We start from the raw sequence: 21,283 nt of genomic DNA on the forward strand, positions 1-21,283 counted from the left end.
CTCTTGAGTCATGCCGCACGACTCCGCCTCCCTTTACTCATAACCCTGCCCAGTCCCACTCCCTTGACCTGAATTAATTGGTCTCAGGAAGCCACATCCGTTTTCCTTCAAAGGAATGTCTGAAGTCCTCATGCGTCTCCGGTGCCTTTCGAGCTGACCAGCTTCTCCTAGCCCCTGGCACCCCCAGCTCCAAGTCTCTAGACAAGACACCAAGGCTCGCCCTGTCTCAGAGAAAACCTGTCGTGAGGCGCCTCCTCTTGCGTCTGAACTGCATTTCTGTCTTGATTACTCAGTGCTCACACCCAGGGTGGGTGCCGGGGTACAGGGCTACCCTTTTTCTCTCACCTTCCTAGGCTCAGTTAGAGGTTCCCCTGAGGCATTCTTACAGAGTAAACCTGTCTATGGAGCAGCACTAAGCCAAGTTAATGATTATCTGTTTTTAGCCATCGTGTCCGCGCGCATGCGTGCTTCTTCCCTTGTGCGCTCACTTCCGGGAGAATCGTGGGGACTCTGGACCCCATACAGATACTACTGGCCCAGACAGAAGAGGATCAGGCCACTTCTCGACCTGACAACTTGACTGCCGTCAATAAGACACCTTTTTGTGGCATCTTAGACCCTGTGTCATACTCTTCCGGCTGTGACATCCAGTGGGGCAGTGCAGAGGAATATTTTAGACAGGGGGAGGAACAAAACTACCTGTTAGGTGGATGCTGTAGAGGCAGGGCGGGGTAGTAGACTCCTGAGGAACCCACTTGGCTGATGATTGCACAGGTGTTCTTTCAGGGGACCTCTGTCGCAGTAATATTAGAATTATCCTGATTGCTTCGTTAAGACTTGGGTTCAGGGTACCTCAGCCTTAAACACAGTTATTTCTTCGATATTATTTTCATTTGTTATTGGAGACAGTCTCAGTTTGTAGTCCAAGCAAACCTCACAACTGGGAAACAATCCCTCTGCTTGAGGCCAAGTGTTGAGGTGGTTAAATATGGGCCACCAGGCCTGATTGGTTTCTTCATGTTTTTGGAGAAATCTAGGAGGCTGACTTAGTATTGCATGGCCCTTCGGGGTTTGCTGTAGTTGTATTGTCTCTTACTGTATCCAGTATGGAGGAGCAAAATGAACTCTGCCCGGTATGAGCTAGTAGTCAATGCCACCTCCCCACTTTCTGCCCCCCTCAGCTTACTAAAGATCACCTGGCCTTACCTATAAACATACTTATTAGCCAGTTGTCTGGCACGTGCTTGTTAAATGAATGTTGCCTGGTGTATCCCTGAGTGTGGCTGTCCGATAATCCCTTCATCTTACTTATAGCCGGGTGTTTCCCTTTGGTTTTGTTTGAGTTATGACTGGTGAAAAGTTACCTAAAAACACTGACCAGGGTCAAGGCTGAAAGGCTGAGGCCCATCTCCTGGGATCCAGTGTGGATATCTGCATATTTATTTAGCTCCACACCCTTTCCCATATCTCTGTTTGCAACTGGTCAGGGAAGTGATTTCATATAGCACTTGGAACTGTGTGTGTATTGACTGTTGGGATGAACGGTGAGGGGATAGGAAGACAGGAGAGGGGAGCTCATTGTGGGATGTGGGCGAGGCACTGAGGTGCACAAGACAAGAAAAAGAAGTCGGGAATGTTCATGAGGAAGTGCACAGTGGTGGGATGCCTTGTTGCCAGCCTGTCTCATCCTCAGCACCTAGAAGCCATAACAGGACTTGAAGAGTGAGTCTTAGAAGATGGCTGGCTCTGCGATCATTCTCCAAACCTGCTACACTTTTGCTGAAACATCAAAAAGACTTTTTCCCTTGAGTGTGCTTGCCAGCTTATACCCTGGCTCCACCCACTGGGACAGAAAACTCCAACATGTTGAAACAGCCCTCCCATCGTTTCCCTTTACAGGTGTCCACTCCCGAACCTCGGTTGATGAGAAGTTCTGGTGGCCATTTTTAGGCTCCCAGAGGCGACAACAGGCCTAGCAGAAACCTTTCTAAACCCCGTGCTTTTGCCTGACATCCCCTGGCTGCTGTCCCCATGTGACCCAAATAAACACGATCATGTGAAGCCTGTAAGGCTGTTTGTTTTATTAGTAAGCATCTCCACTAAGCTCTGGAGCAGATGGGGTACTTGGGACAAGGGAAAGGCCAACAGTCAAGTCTATTCAGCCCACTTTGCTTCCCTCTCCCCTGAGACGAGAGGGGTTCCTTCAAAATACTGCTCAGAAAAGTAACTTTGTCACAGAACTGGGTCCTCACAAGAGGCTTTGGCCTCTAGAAAAGATTTCAGGGTCCTATAAGTGCTGTACAGGGCCAGCTGGACAGTCCGAGTGAAGGCTATGGTAGTACCACCCTCAGGTCTTTGGCCTCCAGCATCTCTATCTCCACTTTCAGTCGTCTGAGTAGGTCAGGTCCAACCACACCCGAAACAGGTAGCTTGCACCAGGACGGAAACAAGCAAGGTTAGAGTTTGCACCCAGTGGTCTTCCTGGGAGAGGGTTACTTACCCTCAGATCTGGGCTCTCAGGGTCTACTTCTCTTTGCTCCATCTTTAAAGGCAGTGACACCAGCCTTTTGTGTAAGGGCTATTCATGCTCTGCTTCACGGGCTCCACTCAGCGGTACAGGGTGGCTGCCTTTGTCTAGGATAAACCTCAAATGGAAAAGAGACCACCACTCTCTTTTGTTCCGTGCCCCTGGCTGTTCTAGCAGCCCCTGAAGTAAGCACATGCTCTCTCGCTCTCTCTCTCTCTCTCTCTCTCTCTCTCTCTCTCTCTCTCTCTCTCTCTCTCTCTCCTCGCTCTCCTCTCTCTCCTCTCTCCGCTCTCCCCTCCTCTCTCTCTCCTCCTCTCTCTCTCTCCCTCTCTCCCTCTCCCGCTCTCTCTCTCTCCCCTCTCTCTCCCTCCTCTCGCCTCTCTCTCTCGCCTCCTCTCTCTCCCTCCTCTCTCTCCTCTCTCTCTCTCTCTCTCTCTCTCTCTCTCTCTCTCTCTCTTTAAATGTTTAATTTTATGTGCATGCATGTCTGTGTGAGGGTGTTGGATCCCCTGGAACAGGAATCACGGACAGCTGCCATATGGGTGCTGGGAATGGAACTGCCGTCCTCTGGAAGAGCAGTCACTGCTCTTAACCTCTGAGGTGAGACTTCTCCCCACCCCCATCCCGCACATTGTCATAGTGGCCTGCCTCTAAGGGCTTAGTATGTGCTTTCCAGTGTTGTGCGATGGAGCCTAAGATCCTGAAAGCCCTGGCATGTCTCCACTGTCCCTACACTGGTTAAAAATGGAGGTCGAGGCATTAACAGGTAAAGGTCTATGCTTCGCACTGGGACAACAGAATTGGATCTGCTCTATAGTGCCCATAATATGCCAGTGCTTTTCAATGCTAACTGTACTAATGGAGTGGCTCCCATCAAAGAGAACAGACGACAGTATGGTTGGGTTTCACGTATAGGACATTTCTGTTGTCCTAATCAATAATATGTAAATGCTCAGACCCCTTCCTGCGCTGCAGTACGACCGTCCTTTTGCGGGGACGAGAGGAGGTAGGAGACCGGTGGTAGTAAGAGAAGTCTGGCCTTAGACCTCACTTCGAGGTGGAACTAGGAGCAGTTGGAATAATCCCTTTACTCGGCCCTCGCTTTTTTTTTTTTTAAACCTGCAAAGTGCAATGGTTCGGGCAAGCTGACTTCAAAGGTCTCTCTGGTTGTACCCAGAGAAGGTCCTAAGCCCTGGAGCCAGGCTAAAGGCTGGCTGGCGAGCCTAGGAGAGAGCGCGGTTCCAGCCCGACCGAGCGAGCGACCCCGCCCCGCGCCCAGCGGGCAGTCGGGGGAGCGCGCGGCTTCCGCCCTCCACGTTGTTGTTCCTGGTTTAGGCCACGCCTCCTAGGCCTGGGCCGTGGACGCTTTGCCTTTTGGCCACTGCTTTTGGGGGGGCCCCCGCAATCAAGGGTGTCTCCCGGAGCGGCACGTTTTTAGTCCCCACCCATATCAGACACGGTGGACAAAGAGTTTAGGGGAAGGGAAGGAAGACTTGGTTTTGAATGGGACGTTGATGTAAAGCAGGGGACGGGGATGAGCACGACTGCGGAATTCCCCTCTAGGTGTCTCACCCCACGTTCACCCGGTGGCCCTATCTGCACCCGCTAATACGACCCGGCAGACGCTGGCCCTTTAAAAAGGAGGCTGGCGGCGCGGGGTGTCCATGTGGAGCTGCTCCATGCCGTGTTGTCCTGCCCGCCCATTGGCGGGCGGCCTGGTGATGTAGCCTAATAGGATGCGAACGCACTGCGGGGGGAGGAACAGAGACAAAATGCGGAACCGGATCCGCTCGCCCCGTCCCTCTGTGGGTACTCTAGCAGCTTGCTGCCGTCAGCTCCGCCCAGGGGCGGATCCCGGGGGAATTGCGACAGACCGGACGGCTGCGGGAGCTGGGTCGTGTCTACGTAGGGCGTGGAGACCCAGGGGTCACACCGTAGGTCCCCCCCGACCTGTGCCACCGCTGTCTGCTAACTGAAGTCTTAGCCGTCCCATCCCTTCTCTCTGTAAGACAGATCCCGCCGTGAACGCCCCAGGCACGCAACCCCGTTTAACTTGTGGCTGGCCCAGAAGAGAGTAGGGGCAAGGCGGGAAAGCGGAAACAGCGAGGAAGCCCGGTTCCATCTTCTCACCCCCACCCCAGGCCACGTGTGCGCGCGCGGTGGGCGGGGCCATCCCCGGCGCGACCCCGCCCTCCGTGAGACGCCGCGGCCCTGCGGGCGGGGGCTCCGGTCCGGGCTTTGGCTGCGGCCCCGGTGTAGTAGCGGGGGCGGCGGCCGGGGGCAGCGCGGCTCCTTCCCTTGTTGTGTGTGTCGGTGCCTCCTCGCCATCTTGTTGCAAAGCCCTTTCTTGTCGGCGGGACTCCCGGGGCCGCGGGGCGGGAGGCATCGGAAGGGAGGAAGAGGAAGAAGGAAGAAAGAAGGCAGTGCCGCCTTTTTAATTTTTATGCATCAAAATTTTTTTAATTTGCAAATTCCTATTTTGCAAATATTTTGGAAGACATTGATTTTTTTTTCCTCCCCGTGCTCCCCCGTTCTTTCCTGAGGAGCGCGCTGCGCCGCCCAGCCCTGTCGCCCCCCGGAGGTGATCCCTCCCTCCTGCCGGCCCGCCAGCCTGACCTGTGCTTGGCTCGCGGGCCGCAGCCTCGGCCCCGGCGCGCCCCCGGCTGCTCTCGGCGCGATGAGCATAGAGACGCTACTGGAGGCGGCCCGCTTCCTGGAATGGCAAGCGCAGCAACAACAGAGAGCACGTGGTGAGCGGCCCGGCTGGGCCCCTGGGGCACTGGGCAAAAGGGGAGGCCAGTGACCCTGATACCCAGATCCACTGGAAATCGCAGGCAGGCCCCTCTACGGCGCGACCTGAAAAGCCGAGCAGAGCACGGGCTCCCCGCAAGGGCTGCCGTCCCGGAGGAGTGGTGCGAGCAGTGAAAATAATTAATGAATTCATTAACATGCAAAGAGGAACCCAGCTTCTGCGGGTGCCACCCTAGCTGCCTGGCATCTCCAGTACACCTTCAGTGAGGGGCTCCTTAGGTGTGGGCGGGCGGGGCCCTCGCTACCATTGAGGATGTATGAACCGGGGACGGGGAGAGGGATGTTGATGTGTGCAGGGGTGGCAGACCCGCGTGTGCGTGCGTGTGTGCACCAAGATATGTATGGTGAGAGTCAGGGGAGAGCGGATGAACGGACGTGTACACGGGTGTTTGTACAGCACACGAGTGGGCGTGTGCGTAACTGGGTGGGGGTGGGGAATACTCTACGCGGAGCAGCTCTTCGGATTCCCTGGCCCCGGTAGGAGGGTGCGGGGAGCGCTCCCGGCAGATCTACGCGCTGCTTGGGGCGGAGGCGGCCTTTGCAGAATGAAATGACATCGCGTGTCTTATGATCCTGGCCAGCCCCGCCTGACCCCGCCTCCCAGAGCTGGGCTGGGTCGCACGTCTAGGTTTGGCTGAGAGCTGCGCTGATTGGGTGCCTGTGAGTGTCCCGCGGGTCGCTGGGGGCAGCCCCTAGGCCCCCCTGCTTTGCCCTGCTTTAGCCGGTGTGGAATGTGGCGTGTCTGCGCGTTTCAAACCCGCTCTTGGCTGGAATGTTGCGTGTGCCTGCGTCCCAAGCCCGTTGGTTACATTGAGTGGTGACGTGGGCAGGCTCCGCCTCCGACCACGTGCACGGGGGACACTCCCGCTAGGGACTGCGCGGCTCAGCCCTCCACGCCGCCTAAGCGCCCGCCCGGGGGCGGGGCCTGGGCGGGGCCGGCGAGGGGCCTTGAGTTGGGTAGGGCTCCGGCTCTGGTTGCTAGCCATCTCCCGGGGAGAGCCTTTGCCCTAGGAAAGGGCACCTCGGCTCTTGCCTATCGTCCTGTTTTTGATCCTGGGACACCCTCATAATCTCAGGGTGACACCTACAACTAACGTATCACTGACCCACCTACAGTGTCCCAGCGACCCTTCTGGCAACACCCCGGTCACACTGGAGTGAGCCGGCATGAGAAGGGCAAACTTTGGCGCGCCCTCAGAGAGGATGGATAAGGGTTTATGATCCTGTCACCAACCCCCTTTGGCGGTGGTCCCTAGCCTTCGAATGCTGCTGAAATAGAGGTTCAAGGGAAAAGACCTCCGCTTTCCAGGCGCTTGGGAGGGCCTCAGCCCTGAAATGTGTGTGTAGTTCCCGAGGCTTCCTGGTTCCTCTGCCCCCTCAGACCCTCTCAGTTGGCAATGTTGTGGTGGAGAGAGTTCTTCGTCTTCCTTCCCTTTTCTTTCTGCCTATTGTTGCTTCAATGATGAGTCATGCAAGAGGTAGTAGTGTGTGTGTGTGTGTGTGTGTGTGTTTTGTGTGTGCCCGCGCGCAAAGGCGCGCGCACGCCTGCAGTTTGTTCCGCGCGCGATGGGGCGGGAGGAGTGAGTGGTAGCCGGCAAGGGGGCGGAGGAGCTGCAGGTCTGCAGGCCTAGTCAGACCAGCCTCTCAAGGTCAGGAGTCACTGGAGATCTGCAAGACCCAAGTGCTTAGATTTTTTGCAGAATCGATGGTCTGGGGTATCCACCCACATGCTGCTCCCTTTGTGTCTACAGCAGGGTCAAGCAATGGGCAGCGCTGGTGGTTAACCAGGATGACTAATGTGCGGTTTCAGCTGCGGATGTGTTGGGGGGGGAGCTGGAGGGTTTGAGGAGGAGGAGTCACCTGCTGCTAGGGTCAACACAGTGTAGTTCAGGAGTACCAGTTACGTCCCCACTCTGTACCAGGCAGTCCGTGAGAGGTGAACAGGATTTACCCATCTGTTGCCTCTAAGGAACTCTCATTTCACATTAATCTAACTAGCCAGCCATACAGACAGGGGAGAAGACCCCCTACTGCCGTGCTTTTACCCTTCCTCAATTAAGCCAAGAGCTGACCAATTAGGTGGTGGGGGCTAGTAGATGAAGCTCTGCAAAGGAGCCTGGGAAAAGTCCTCTTAAGAAATTGCAGAGCTCTTTCCCAAGTATTGAGCACTGGGGAGAAGCAAAGTTCAGCTTGGCGTTGGATCAGACAGTCTTTGCTGGGCAGCTACTGGAAAGCCAGATCCACTCCAGGGACTCAGTTCAGTTCCCACAGGATAAAACTGCCACAGATGACATCAACCTGCTGACCAGGTTACCAGCTCCGAGCAGGGATTCTCTTGTCCTTTGCATTTCCACCTACAAGGTCAAGACTGGCGTAGACCACTTTGCCCACATGACAGACCTGAGAGTGTGATGCACGTGTGAGTGAGTGTGAGAGAGAAGAAAGGACAAGGCCAGTGCTAGTGCCCAGAGTTGTTGTTAGCCGGGTCATTGCCAGCATTTGTGGAGATGACTTGGCCTCCCTCCTTTGATGGAGGGGGCCTGCTGTTGTGTGCAGAGGTGCCTGGCACCTGTCCTGCTCTGGGCCTTCCTTATGTGCCAAGCTCTGGTGGCACATGGAAGGGGAGGGTCCCTGTACACGTCAGCATCCAGTCGCTTAGAAAGGTTGCAGGCAGCATGAGGCCCGTGCTCTCTCAGCCAGATGGTCCTGCTGATAACTTCCTTGGAGTCGGTGTCTGTGGAACCTGGAGATGGTGTGAATGTGCGTGTGAGAACAACAGGACTACTCCACAGGTCAGAACATTCTTAACAATGGCCTAAACACAGATTGTACCTATAAGAGGGCCTGGCAGTGCCAGCACGCCTCACCCTCCAGTGCACTCAGGGACTGTGTGGGGGAAATGAGGGAGAACTAGGGGCAGGGCGGGGAAGCTGTGGTGGATGGGTGCAGTCATGGAGTAGCCTGTGCTGTCCAGTCAGGGTTGACAGTGCTGGGCTGGGTGAGGTAGGGGTGGAGCTTCATTCGGTGAGTCCTTCGTGGTATGTAGGGAGCATGTCTTCTCTGGGAGCTTTAAAATGCAGGCTTTGCTTCCAGGCCAGTACCTGGCCGTGGGCCCCTCTGCCTATGGTGACTTAAATATTTGTTCTCCGGCCAGAGAGATGGCTGCACCAGTAAACATTCTCAAGAGAAAGCCCGGCTGACTTCCTGAGATGGATCCCAGGAGCCCATGGTGGGTGGGAGAGGACAGACAACTCCTCAAAGTGGTCCACCCACCTGTGCACACCCTCACTAACACAGAAAACAATGATTTGATGAAGTAAACAAACTGGGCCGTTCAAAGGAGCTGTATTGGGCCCTGAGTTGACAGTGTGGGCCAGAAGTGTTCCCAGGCCCAGCTGGAGATGGGCTGGGACATAAGTCACTGCTGACAGGGAGAGCAAGGCCTCATTGCAGCAAGCCTGCCCTCCCCTTCCTGAAGGGCAGGAGAGGTGGGAAGAAGCCAACCAGTGGCAGCCCTGAACTCTGCCTGCTGAGAAACAGTTTATGATTCCTTCAAACGCTTCACCCTCTACTTCCTCCTCGGCTCCTTCCTTGCCTCCTATGGCTGGAGGTGAGCCTGCATCTCGCCAAGTGTTGCATCCCCAAGAGGCCATGGAGTCTTGGACCTGAGGGCGGGAAGGCGGGCTATGACCCTCCTTCCAATTGAGGACTTAACTCCGGCCCCACATCACATGGCCTGTTTGGGGTGTGTCCACAGCAGAAAGGCCTGGGCTCCTTCCCCTCCCTGGGGATGGTGACGCAGCCCTGTACAAAAGCCATAGCCAGGGAACCTAATGGTGGAGTCTGAGAAGACAGATTCCTAGGTAGGGTCCCAGTCCTGTTTTCAGCTAGGGTCTTAACGGTTTGCCCCGGGGACCATTTTTTCATGTAAATGTGTTTGTCCTGTAACTGAGGTGCTTATGAGAACAGGGTATGTGGCTGTTGACACGTGCAGGGCCTTTGGCTAGGTGTCAGGCTTGCTCTGTAACTCAACAAATCATTTGTCTCTGCTCATTGTTGGTGAGACAAAGGTACTGCCTGCTCCCCAACAGGTGCTTGGTAAATTCTGTGGAAGGCCTCTGTTCTCCTGTGGGGATTTGGCCTGTTGCTGGCTCTCAGGCGTCATCTGTCCCTGTGCACACTTTAGCTCTGTGTCCTCCCTGGATACTCCTGTTGGTCACCTGTCTAGTCCATTCACCCCAGATTGCCTCGCCTGCAGCACCCCATCCCCTCGCTGCCTCTGCTCACTTTTCATGAGCCCCTGACTTCCCCTAACACAGCCTGGCACCCCTATCCTTTTTTTGCCCCAACCCTGCCCCAGGCTGTGAGTCCCCAGTGGTAGGGACCAGGCTTGTGCTTTGTTTGTTCAGTGCTGCCTTGCCTGGACATGCTTGGCCAAGTCTGGTGTCTCTGCCTGGGCAGGATGTCCCTGAGCCCAGACTGGGACAGTTAGGGTTGGAGGACTGGTCAAAATGGGACCCGGACCCTGGCTAAGCACCCCCCCTCCCCCCCCCCGTGTGTTCTCTCTGCGTAGAGGAGCAGGAACGCCTTCGCCTGGAGCGGGAACGCGAGCGAGAACAGGAGCAGAAGAGAGCAAGTAGCTTGGCCAGGTTGGCCCATGCCCTGCCTGTGGAGGAACCCCGAATCGAGGCTCCACCGCTACCACTCTCACCACCTGCGCCACCGCCTGCACCACCACCGCCGCTAGCCACCCCTACTTCGCTGACTGTCATTCCTATTCCTGTGGTGACCAACTCCCCGCAGTCCCTACCCCCGCCTCCGCCTCTGCCCCCGGCAGCCCAGCCTCTGCCCCTGGCACCTCGCCAGCCAGCCTTGGTCAGCACCCCTGGACTCAGCATTAAGGAGCCGGTTCCCCTGCCCACCAGACCGCAGGTGCCCACCCCTGCTCCCTTACTGCCTGATCCGAAGACCACAGTTGCACCCACTGGCAGCCCCAAGCCTTTGCAGCCCCTCCCTACACCCATCCTGACCATTGCACCACACCCCGGAGTCCAGCCCCAGCTGGCCCCCCAGCAACCACCCCCACCCACGCTCGGGACCCTAAAGTTAGCACCAGCTGAAGAAGCCAAAGCCAGTGAACAAAAGAAGCGGCCTGGGGGGTAAGTGGGGGGACATGGCAGAGAGGCTGGTGGGACGGGAGAGAACTGTTCATCTTGAGCTGGGGGGGGGGGGGCAGGGGCAGGAGAAGGTACGCTGGCCACGGAATGCCACGTGCAACTTAGAAGTACCTCTCAAAAATAAAGCACTATCCTCCTGAAAGTAGATTCTAGAACTCCCTCCACGATTCCTTTTGTCTCTTAGTTGGGCCAGTGGGATGGAGGGTTATGAGCACAGAGGTACCAAGGGGGTGGATGGGCTCAACACAGGCCCAACACTTTCAATCTATAGAGAATGTTGGGGAGGGGGGCACTTGGTCAGTGGCGGTATGGGGGTGTGGGTCCAGAAGGCTGCATGCAGTTGAGCCTTCCTCCCTGAGTATCCTCCTGTCTGTCTGGGTTTTCAGGATTGGAACCAGAGAAGTCCACAACAAATTGGAGAAGAACAGGTGTGTGAGTTGCGCTTGCTAATGTGACTCTGGGCCCACCCCTCTGGTGCCATTGGGCTTTGCCCCTGCTTCCAGCTCCTCCTATGCCCTCAGGCCCTGGACTGACCAGCCCTCCCCCTTCCCCCCAGGAGGGCCCATCTGAAGGAATGTTTTGAGACCCTGAAGCGCAATATCCCCAACGTAGACGACAAGAAGACTTCAAATCTGAGCGTGCTGCGGACGGCGCTGCGGTACATCCAGGTATGGTGGGGAGGGAGAGAGGGAGGGTTGGGCGGTGCCTTGGCGGCCGCAGCGGCAGCTTCCTCCTGCTACCGGCAGGCTCCCCCGCCCGCCTCCAAGCGGGCGCTGAGCACATGGCCTGGCTGACGTCAGCGGGGCTCCCAGCCCAGGAGGGGGGGAGGGCAGGAGGGCGCCTGCGCCGGAGGGCGGCGGCGCTTCCCTCCTCAGCCTTCCCCTCCCCCACGGGCCGCGTCTGCTCAGCCCCGGGTGACAAGGGCACGAAGCGGGCCCCCCACCTCCCTACCCGCAGTTCCCGGGTCAAGGGCGGTCACTAGTGGGGGTTAATGAGTCGGGAGGAACGGGGTGTCTGCGTTCACTCGGCAGTGCTCAGGATTACGGTCGGGGTGGGGCGGGCGGGGTGACGACGTGGGGGCCAGCGAGCCTTAACTCTTTCCTTTCCGCGAGTGCCGGGAAGGTGTCCTCGCTGGTGATGTCGCCTTTCGTCTTGGGCACCGGCTGCCCTCTGCTGCAGCGCGAAGTTGCTGTTGCCCTGGCAACCGCGTAGGGTTCCGCGTGCCCGGGGCTGGGGGGGGGGGATGGATGGGCGCGGCCAGGCTTGGCGGCGCGGGAGACCAAACCGTTGGGGAATGGGGAGGGACCTCGCGCTCCCTCGCGGCGCGGGGGAGGGGGGGCAGGGCGGACGTCGGGGTTTCCGTCCGCCCACTCAGGATGCTCGCTCGCGGGAGCGCGGCTACATCACAGCTTCCGTGGGAGGAGTGCCCGCTCCCCAGCAGGGCTTCGGCAGCTGGGTCACAACCCGGAGGTAACCGGACCCCGGTGCTTGAGGCCCTTGGCCTCCCCTCCAGGCTGCCAGCAGACTCACATGCCTTTCCGCCCGCCCGCCTCCCGGAGCTTCCCGGCAGCTGGGGGCGGGGCCGCCTGCCCGCGGTGACGCAGCGGACAGGTCCGCGTGGGTACGCGCGTGCTCCGGAGGGGCGGGGCCTCGCTTGCGGGCTAAGGGGCCCAGCAGAGGCTGTGGCTTATTTCCGTGATGATTTTACTGACTTTAGGCTTGGGCGTAATTCACTTGATTTTCTTTTTTTTACCAATGCCGCCTCTTAGCAGACCTCTACCGTTATGCTGTGACATTTTCTCAGAATACCAGTTTTTCTCATTTGAGGATGCTAAGAAAAGAAACTACCATAGAGAGGGTAGAAGGATTGAAATTTATGCAAAGAAATTGCGGTCTCTAAACATTAATAGCAGTTGTGACTGCTGGAGCAAGTGCCTTTTTTTAGATTTGTACTTGGGAAAAGGAGCCTTGCATAATGTGTGGATTTGAAAATAGCTCAGCTGCAGTAGAACCAGCCCAAGGAAATTCCCTAGGATTAGGTCTGATCAGACGAGGCAGTGGGAGGAGCCCCAGACTGTTGCTGAAAATGCTCCCTTGGTCATAGACGCCGAAACAAGTCACAAGATTGGAAACCCTCTGTGGCACCTGCTCCCGTATTTCATTAAGTATTTTTATTCAGTGTTGAGGATTCACCTCGGTGGTCGAGCACTTTCAAGGCCCTCAGCTCTGGAAGAAGGAAAAAAAAAACATTTTTAGTTATGTTCCAGATGTGCTTCTGAGGACCAGAGACTGAAAAGGAAAAAAAAAAAAAAAAGAGAGAGAGAGAGAGAGAGATGAGATTGGTCTTGCAGCAAATCTCAAAAGCCTAGAGGGGTGATAGGATCTTTGGGGGGCATTAGAAAAGGACATTTGGGGGCTGCATCTAGGTGAACTAGGCAAAGTGGAGGACAGAGTGGTTGTTTTTTTCAGCAGGAGGAGAGAGGGAGAAAGAGATATATGCTTGGTTGTAAAAGATGGTAGAATGGTTCATCATGCAGAGAGGCAGCAGGCACTAGGTGATTGAAAGTTGATCCTGGAGAGAGCACCGGGGCCCTGAGGACCTATGGCTTTGGTAGTGTGTCCAGAAGGGAACCGCTTTAGGAAGGTCTATTGTGGTGTCGCCTGGCTTGAACCTCAGCACTCTGGAGGGAGAAGCAAATGAATCAAAGACCTTGTCTTTTCTAGGGGCAGGGATGCTACAGGAGGGTGTTGAGGCCCCAGTTGGTCTCGAGGGTTGCATGGAGGGGGTGAGGTACTTGAAGAAAGCCACAGTGAAGTGGGCAGAGACAGAAAAAACAGGCATGGATCCAGATTGACACCTAAAATAAGTGGGTTTAAACCAAGCCTCTTGGGCAGGGGGCATTAGCTCAATAGAGTACTTGCCGGGCATTCTTTAGGCTGGGGACTAGCACCACGAGACAGTGGACTCACCTTTGGCTCTGGGGAACCTGCCAGGGTCTCTAGGCCTGTGGGCTGAGCTGTGTGAAAAGAGTGGGCTTTGGCCCCTGACACTTTGTCTCCCTGACCCAAAATATAGTCTCTCTACAAGCAGTGGCTAGAGCTCAGGGGGACAGCTCCAGCCAGGATCCGCAAGGTTCAAGTGAGGACTGAGACACAAAGGGCCTGTGGCCTCCTCTGTTGTCATATGTGGCCTCAGGAACAGAGCCAGGTGAGAGCACACACAGGTGCCGTGTGTGTTTGTGTGTAGGGTGGAGACGAGGTCTTTCCTGCTGTTGCTAGCAGAAATGTGAAGAGAAACAGGCAAGCTGTTGTCGGGATGGTAGAGCACTGTGGTATGGGAACTGACGGCAGGTGTGTCAAGGGCAGCATGGCACGGCTCTGGGCCTCCTTGTGCTGTAGGCACTGGCAGAAGCTTCTCAGTGCATCAGGAATGTCCAGAGCTTGGAGTGGCTGGAGGAGTATAGAGAAACGGAGTCTACTGATCTGGGGGTTGGATTCTATCTTGTCAGAGGAGAAGCTACTGAGCAGCTGCGAAGTTGTGGAAGCAGGGGAGACTGAGTCTGCTGGCTTCCCTGTAACAAGGGGAAGCCTAGACAGGGTCTGACACCCTCACCCGAAAGCGGGGTGCCGGGCTCCCGGAGCCTCAGGGTCCTGAGTAAGCACACTGCTGGCCACTGTAGGGTCAGGGGTATAAACTGAATGTGGAACAGCCTTTACCGTCCCTCACCACAGGCTAGACGGGCCGTGTGTGTGCTGAGACAGTTATTCTAGTCACGTGTGCCAGGGCCAATGGAGACCCATCGCAGACTCGTTTAGTGCTCGGCTACAGTAGGAGCACTGGGGCTGAGGCAGGAGGATGGGCGTGCTGACATGGCCTCTGGCTGGGAAAGGGTAGTGAGGAGATTGGCACACAAGTGTGATCTAAGAGCAGAAAGGACCAGGGATAGACTGTGAGGTGGCTCCCAGGGTAAAGGAGCCAAGGCACGTCACCGGGGGCACACATTGTACACGTTCTCCCGTGACTTGCAGTGTAGCACGTGTGTCCCCTTCCCCTGCAAGTCAGTAAGTGTCATTGAGAGAGACAGACCGGCTCTGCCCAGGGATGAAGGCAGGGACATCCATGTGTGAACAGCAAGGCAGACAGGGTTCAGAGACAAGCTAGTTAGTATGTGGGTTGCCCGTGGTTTCTGCACCTGGAGGTGACCTGTGCTGTGGAACCATGAGCTGGTAGAGAAATGGCCTCTGGAGTCAGCAAGGGTAGGAGCCGTCCCTGACATACCTAGGCTTGGACTGTATTGGGGTCTGGAGGTCATGGAAGCGCTTTGCTTTAGAACACCGGGACTGGCCTTCTGGAGCTGCTCCTAAGCGTGTGCAAAGGGGACCCAGCGAGGGTTCTGACTGGGGTATTGTGGGTAAGGAAGACCCTCCTGTGTTCTGGAGGAAGGCAGGGATATCTGTCTGTGGTGAGGAAGGTAGTCTGTCTGGACCTTGCGAGAAGCCTCTAGGGGTGTGCAGTCAGATCTGGAGGGCTGTGGAGCACCCCGAGATCCTTTGTTGTTGGCCAGTGGTGCGCACCATAGGTTTTTCGGGTTCAGCATCCTGTGAAGTCTGGAAGGTCATAGGCAGGGCCCTGAGTGGGGAGCAGTGGGTGCATTGCAGGCTGGAGAGGAAGCATAGGTGGGCCAAGGTGTAGCTGAGTTCAGGGGGCAGAGGAGCCCGTGTTGCTCCCAAGAAGATAGACAGCTGTGGTGGGCACTGTGCTGTCGCAGGGTCGAGTGAGTAACCCTCCAAGGACAAAGGAAGAAAGGCGTGCGTACCAAGGAGGGTTGCTGTGGCTTGAGTTGACTGAGCAAACTAAGATGCGGGCTGGGAGACTGTGAAGTCCCCTCAGGACCCAGTTAAGGTAGTGTGGGCAAGGGCCCCGAGACTTGGATCTCTGCTAGGTTTTGGTTTGGTTTGGTTTTTTTTGGTGGGGGTGGATTTTGACAGTTCTGGCTGTCCTGAAACTTGCTCTGTAGACCAGGCTGGCCTCAAACTCACAGAGATCTACCTGCCTCTGTCTCTGGAGTGTGCTCAGACTAAAGGCAGCCCCCCCCCCCCCTGCCGCCAATTCTGTGTTAACTTTTTTTTTTCTTTTGGTTTTTTGAGACAGGGTTTCTCTGTGTATCCTTGGCTCTCCTGGACTCGCTTTGTAGACCAGGCTGGCCTCGAATTCACAGCGATCCACCTGCCTCTGCCTCCCAAGTGCTGGTATCAAAGGTTTCGGTGTTAACATTTAATGGTGTCTGCTTAGGTAACCACAGTGATGCAGGTGCTGGTCCTTACTGGGCAGAGCAATGAAATAGACAGGTGTGGCCTCCCAGTTGCTCTGGTCACTGTCAGAGTAGCGGTTTCTAATCTGTGGGTTGAGACCCCTTTGGGGGGTCCTACATTATGGTTTGTAACAGTAGCAAAATTACAGTTTTGAGGTTGCAAGAAAATAACTGGTTGGGCATCACCACTGCATGTGGAACTGTGTTAAAGGGTCGCAGTCTTAGAGAAGTTGAGAACCACTGGTCCAAAGGTTTTGAGGGCCACGGAGCTTATGGTTGCTGCTTAAGGACACGTGCTGTCCCTTGCCCTGTCCCCAGTCCCTGAAGAGGAAGGAAAAAGAGTATGAGCATGAGATGGAGCGGCTTGCACGGGAGAAGATTGCCACGCAGCAGCGGCTGGCAGAGCTCAAGCATGAGCTGAGCCAGTGGATGGACGTGTTGGAGATTGACCGTGTGCTCCGGCAGACAGGCCAGCCCGAGGATGACCAGGCCTCCACCTCCACAGCCTCTGGTGAGCCTCGGCCCCTGTGCTGGTCCTATCACTCCTGAATGTTGTCCCTGGCTTCCTCGAGTAGGTTTTTCCCTGCTAGGAAAGAGGCCGTCCGTCCCAGTTGCATCGTATTTCCAGACCCCCAGGCACACCCGTGCGTCCAGCCACTTGTTTCCCAAGCTCTTCTGACCTGCCCCCTGCCCTGTGTTCCCTGACAGAGGGCGAGGACAACATGGACGAGGATATGGAGGACGACCGGGCAGGCCTGGGCCCACCTAAGCTCAACCATCGTCCCCAGCCGGAGCTGCTGAAATCCACCCTGCCAACTCCTAGCCCCGCCCCTGCACCTCTGCCTACCCATCCGCACCCTCACCCCCACCCAGTAGCCCTGTCCCCTGCCCACCCCCCTGTGCAGCAGCAGCCACCACAGCAAAAGACCCCTCTGCCAGCCCCTCCTCCCCCACCTGCCACCCCGACCCAGACACTAGTGCCCGCTCCAGCCCATCTGGTGGCCACGGCCGGGGGTGGCTCTACAGTCATCGCCCACACAGCCACCACCCACGCCTCAGTCATCCAGACTGTGAACCATGTTCTGCAGGGGACGGGGGGCAAGCACATCGCCCACATTGCCCCCTCCGCCCCCAGCCCTGCTGTGCAGCTGGCACCTGCCACACCTCCCATTGGCCACATCACAGTTCACCCTGCCACCCTCAACCATGTGGCCCACCTCGGCTCCCAGCTGCCCTTGTACCCACAGCCTGTGGCGGTGAGCCAGCCTGTGGCGGTGAGCCACATTGCGCACACCCTTTCCCACCAGCAAGTGAATGGCACAGCCGGGCTGGGGCCCCCAGCCACTGTCATGGCAAAGCCAGCTGTGGGGGCCCAGGTGGTGCACCACCCCCAGCTGGTGGGCCAAACAGTGCTCAACCCTGTGACTATGGTCACCATGCCCTCCTTTCCAGTCAGCACACTCAAGCTGGCTTGAGGATGAGGCCACTTAGGCCCCCAGTGGGGGCAGGGAAGGGGACCTGACTGCCCCTCTCCCACCCACCAGCTCCACACATTCCAGCCAGGCCCAGGCCCGCCCCACCCATACCACCCCCAGGCCTCGTAGGGGAAGGGGGTGCAGAGACTCTGAGCCAGGGGAAGGAAGGGCCCCCAGGGAGTTGGGTGCAGGCAGGAAGTGACTGACCCTGCTGCACTAGGACTTGGTAGACATGAGGATGCTTTGGTGGACACCTTGCCTACCCAGCCTACCCAGCCTGGTGCCGGCTCTTGGTGCCACTCCTGCCTCCCTACCTTGTTCCTGCAGGAAGTCTCCGCTGCCGCTTTCTTCTCTGGCTTCTCCTTCCCAGCCTGCTTTCCTGTGCTGTTGCTGCTATTGCTGTGTCTGGTGAGGTGGCTGAGCTCCCTGGCCGCCCCTCCACAGCCTCAAGAGTCTTGTGGGACCTCTGTGTAGGAAACAGGGAGCCCCAGAAAGATGGGAAATGGGTGGTGGGGCCCAGCTCTGAGTACAGGTTGACAGATCCTAAGATCTGGCAGAGTCAGGGCCTGGCAATCTCTGACCCACCTGTGGTCACTGTGATTGGTTCCAGTAGAAACTGTTTGAGTGAGTCTCAACTAACAATAAACAAAATCCAGGCTGTGGGCAAGTTTCCCACGCCTGGCCCTGGGCTTCTGGCCTCTGAAGAGCAGGCTGAGCTCAGGGCAGGGGAGGTGGGAGCTGGCAGTCCTGCCTCTCATCTCAGTTCCTCTGGACTTGGAGAAACTCCGTCCTTGGACTTGACACTCACTGTCTGGTTGGTTTCTTGCTCTGTCTAGTGCTCCCCAGGCCCCTGCGGTTAGGTACCGCCTGCAGCTTGGGAGGCATGGACTGAGGCTGAGGTATTAATGAGCTGAAATCCTGGGGCTTTTCCCATCGACCCCTTCTCAGTGGCAGTTTTGAGACCCCCTTCCTGGTGGGCGTTGCAGTGTCCGCTGTGGGATGGGCCTTTGCTGGGCGAAGGTTTGGGGAAAGCGAGAGTCCCATGCTTGGGGGATGCTGCGTCTCCTGCCTCTGCTTTTGCAGACCGCTTTGGCTTCTCTTTTTAATGGATATTTATTACAAGTGGCCTTGTGTCAGACACTCAGTTACACGTGTGCACATTCAGCTCCCCACTGGACACTCACCAATGGCCTTTCAGTGTGGGGCAGGAAGCAAGTGTCCCTAAGGTATGAAGTTTGCACTGGGGGCTAAGGTAGTCGAGGGGCCAGAGGGGAGGGCTCAGGGTCCTTCAGATGACACTGTGAGCAGGGCACTGAGGCCAGCGGAGATTTTGAATACAGATTCCTCAGATGCCTCAGAACTCACAGGTCCTTCTGACCCTGGGAGACCCCCCCCCCCAGGGCACTTTATTATTATTTGTCTCCTGGAGTGGGAAATGGTTGCTAGGACCAGGTCTCTGCCCTGGCGCAGAAATCCCAACCCACAAGCTGGCTGCCTTCCTGTGGCTGCAGCCACCTCTCCCCACACCCTGACTCTGGGGGCCACCTCCACTCTCCGCTCTCTGTGTTGTGATGAAGAGCAGAGTCTGGTGCTGGCACGGTCAGACCACTCGTCCTATTTACCCCCTCTCTGTCTTGAGGCCAGTTCCAGAGTTTGCACCATCGTGTTGGCCCCCAAGCCTGCACAGATACCTCATCATCCACCCGCCCCTCCCGCCCCAACAGGGGTTCCTCCACGCGCCCCAACAGGGGCTCCTCCAGACCTAGTGCCGAATGACTATGTCCAGATTGGTGGTGATGGGTGTTGTTGCTGTTTTTGATGTTTGTGACTGCTGTGTGCCCAAGTGGGCAGCCACCTCCCAGCCCTTTCTTGGGCATCTTCCCCTTGAGAGCTGTTAGGACCACATCTGTCCTCACCCTGTGGGACCGCCTGGCCCTTCCCTTCCTATCCTTCCAGCCTGGGACACACACACACACACACCTTACCTCTCATATGCGTGTTTTACCTGTGCTGTTTGGAGTGGCTCACTGCCTGGGATCTTTACCTCGGGGAGGAAAAGTGGGGAGAGTGGTTCCCTGGGGGCCAAAGAAGGGCAGGGGACATCTGGAGGGTAGTTGGGTCACCATAGTCTCTCTAGGAACAGCTGCTTCTCCTCCCTGTCCCAGGGTCCCACTCCCAATCCCCAAAGAGGTGGCCCTTGTTTACAGTGAGGACTTGGTCACTGTGTCTCTGTTTCCTGAAATATGAATTGTAGCGCCCCAGACTGTAGAGATTTTTATGTGTTTGGGTACATCTGCTGTGTGGGAAAAAAAAAAAAAACAAAACAAAACTACAAAAACCCTAATTTTGTACATATTGTATTTTTACTATTGAACTGTACTCTAGTGGCTGTTCATGCTCTGAGACTTTAGGTATTGAGACATGAATACTACCCATGTAATAAGCACTTGCCTGGAATAAAATATAAAACTGAAATAAATCTGCACTGAAACCTGAGACGGAGCTGCCAGTCTCAGCATCTGGGTCATTCCATTGTGAGGGGCAGAGGCCCACAGGGACTTGTCAGCTAAAGACAGCAAGAGGCTGCACTCTGAAGGCTGATGCAGGAGGATGAGGAAAGTTGGGTGATGGCCTGAGTCGTAATTAAAACCCTGGTAATGGGGTTCCAGAGGCAACTAAGCAAGACAGCGTTTGCTGCACTTCCAGGGGACCCAGATTCGGTTTATGACACCAGCATCAAGTAGTTCACAAGTAGCCCAGTTGCTGGGGTTCTACTCCGCCTTGTGGCCTCCATGTGCACCTGCATGCATGTGACCCACGCATACACAAGCAGGCAAATGTAAATGAATTTAAATTCCTTATTAAGGGCTGGAAAGATGGCTCAGCACTTAAGAGCACTGACTGTAGGCTGGGTGGTGGTGGTGCACGCCTTTAATCCCAGCAGAGGCCGGCCTGGTCTACAAAGCAAGTCCAGGACAGCCACGGCTACACAGAAAGACCCTGTCTTTTAAAAAAGGACCACTAGGTGCTCTTCTGGAGGACTTGCTTGATTGCCAGCTCCGAACTGTAACTTCAGGCCCAGGATATTCTATACCCTTTTCTGGCTTCTGTGGGGATCAGGCACTGGCAAAACACCCCCACATCTTAAAACAAGCTGGACAGTGGTCGCATATACCTTTGGTCTCAGCACTCAGGAGGCAGAAGCAGGTGGATCTGAGTTTGAGGCCAACCTTGCCTACAGAGAGTTCCAGGGCAGCCAGGGCTACACAGGGAAAGCCTGTCTGGGAGGTGAGGGGGCAGGCAGTTTGTTGTTTTCCTCCCCACCCACTCCCACCTGAGACAGGGTGTCTCTGTAGCTCTGGCTGTGGAACTCAGAGATTGGCCTGTCTCTGCCTCCCAAGTACTGGCATTAGAGGTGTGTGTCACCGCCTGGCTACCCTGGAACATTTAAGGATCCGGCCTCACAATTGAGACAGCCTAGTGGAGTAAATAAAGCAAGAGCTGGTCCTTAGAAATGGTCAACGACTTGTTGAAGTCCCACGGTTGCACCTTGTTGGTTAGGACTGCAATTCTGAGTGTTGCTTAGTCCAATTAATCTCTCATCATCATTAGGCACCCTGACCTGCCCATCAGGGGATAAAGAGGGACATAGATAGCAGAGCCTATTCCCCCCCAGGACCTGGGGACAGATAGTAGGAGGCTTTTCAAAGCCACATTGAGACAATTCATTCCACTCTAGGAAGCTTGGTGAGGTTAGGGGTCAGGATCTAGGGAGCCAACACCTCAGCTGGGTACAGAAGACTTCTGACCACGGAGCTCCATTTCCTCCAGCCTCGTTGTGGGCAAGGCTGTCATGGAGGCAGGTAGCGGGAAATAAGATCAGGGAGCCGGTAGCTGGGCCAGGTGCGGGTTAGGTAGGCGTCTCCCTGATTGCATTTGACCCTCAGCCCCCTTCCTAGGGTTGGGGAGGGGGCATTATCT

The 21,283-nt window shown here is 56.2% G+C and overlaps 1 protein-coding gene across 1 annotated transcript; it reads left to right on the top strand.

The window, feature by feature from the left end:
- The first annotated feature begins 4,756 nt into the window (after positions 1 to 4,756).
- On the top strand, positions 4,757 to 17,566 carry Mnt (MAX network transcriptional repressor). Its single transcript, XM_051157937.1, has 6 exons — positions 4,757 to 5,277; positions 9,912 to 10,497; positions 10,902 to 10,943; positions 11,072 to 11,183; positions 16,146 to 16,338; positions 16,536 to 17,566. The coding sequence occupies exons 1-6, from the start codon at positions 5,205 to 5,207 to the stop codon at positions 17,300 to 17,302; spliced, it is 1,773 nt and encodes a 590-aa protein (XP_051013894.1). The 5' UTR covers positions 4,757 to 5,204; the 3' UTR covers positions 17,303 to 17,566.
- The last annotated feature ends 3,717 nt before the right edge of the window (positions 17,567 to 21,283 follow it).

Source organism: Acomys russatus, chromosome 16 (genome assembly GCF_903995435.1).
Source record: "Acomys russatus chromosome 16, mAcoRus1.1, whole genome shotgun sequence".
NCBI classification, from domain to species: Eukaryota; Metazoa; Chordata; class Mammalia; order Rodentia; family Muridae; genus Acomys; species Acomys russatus.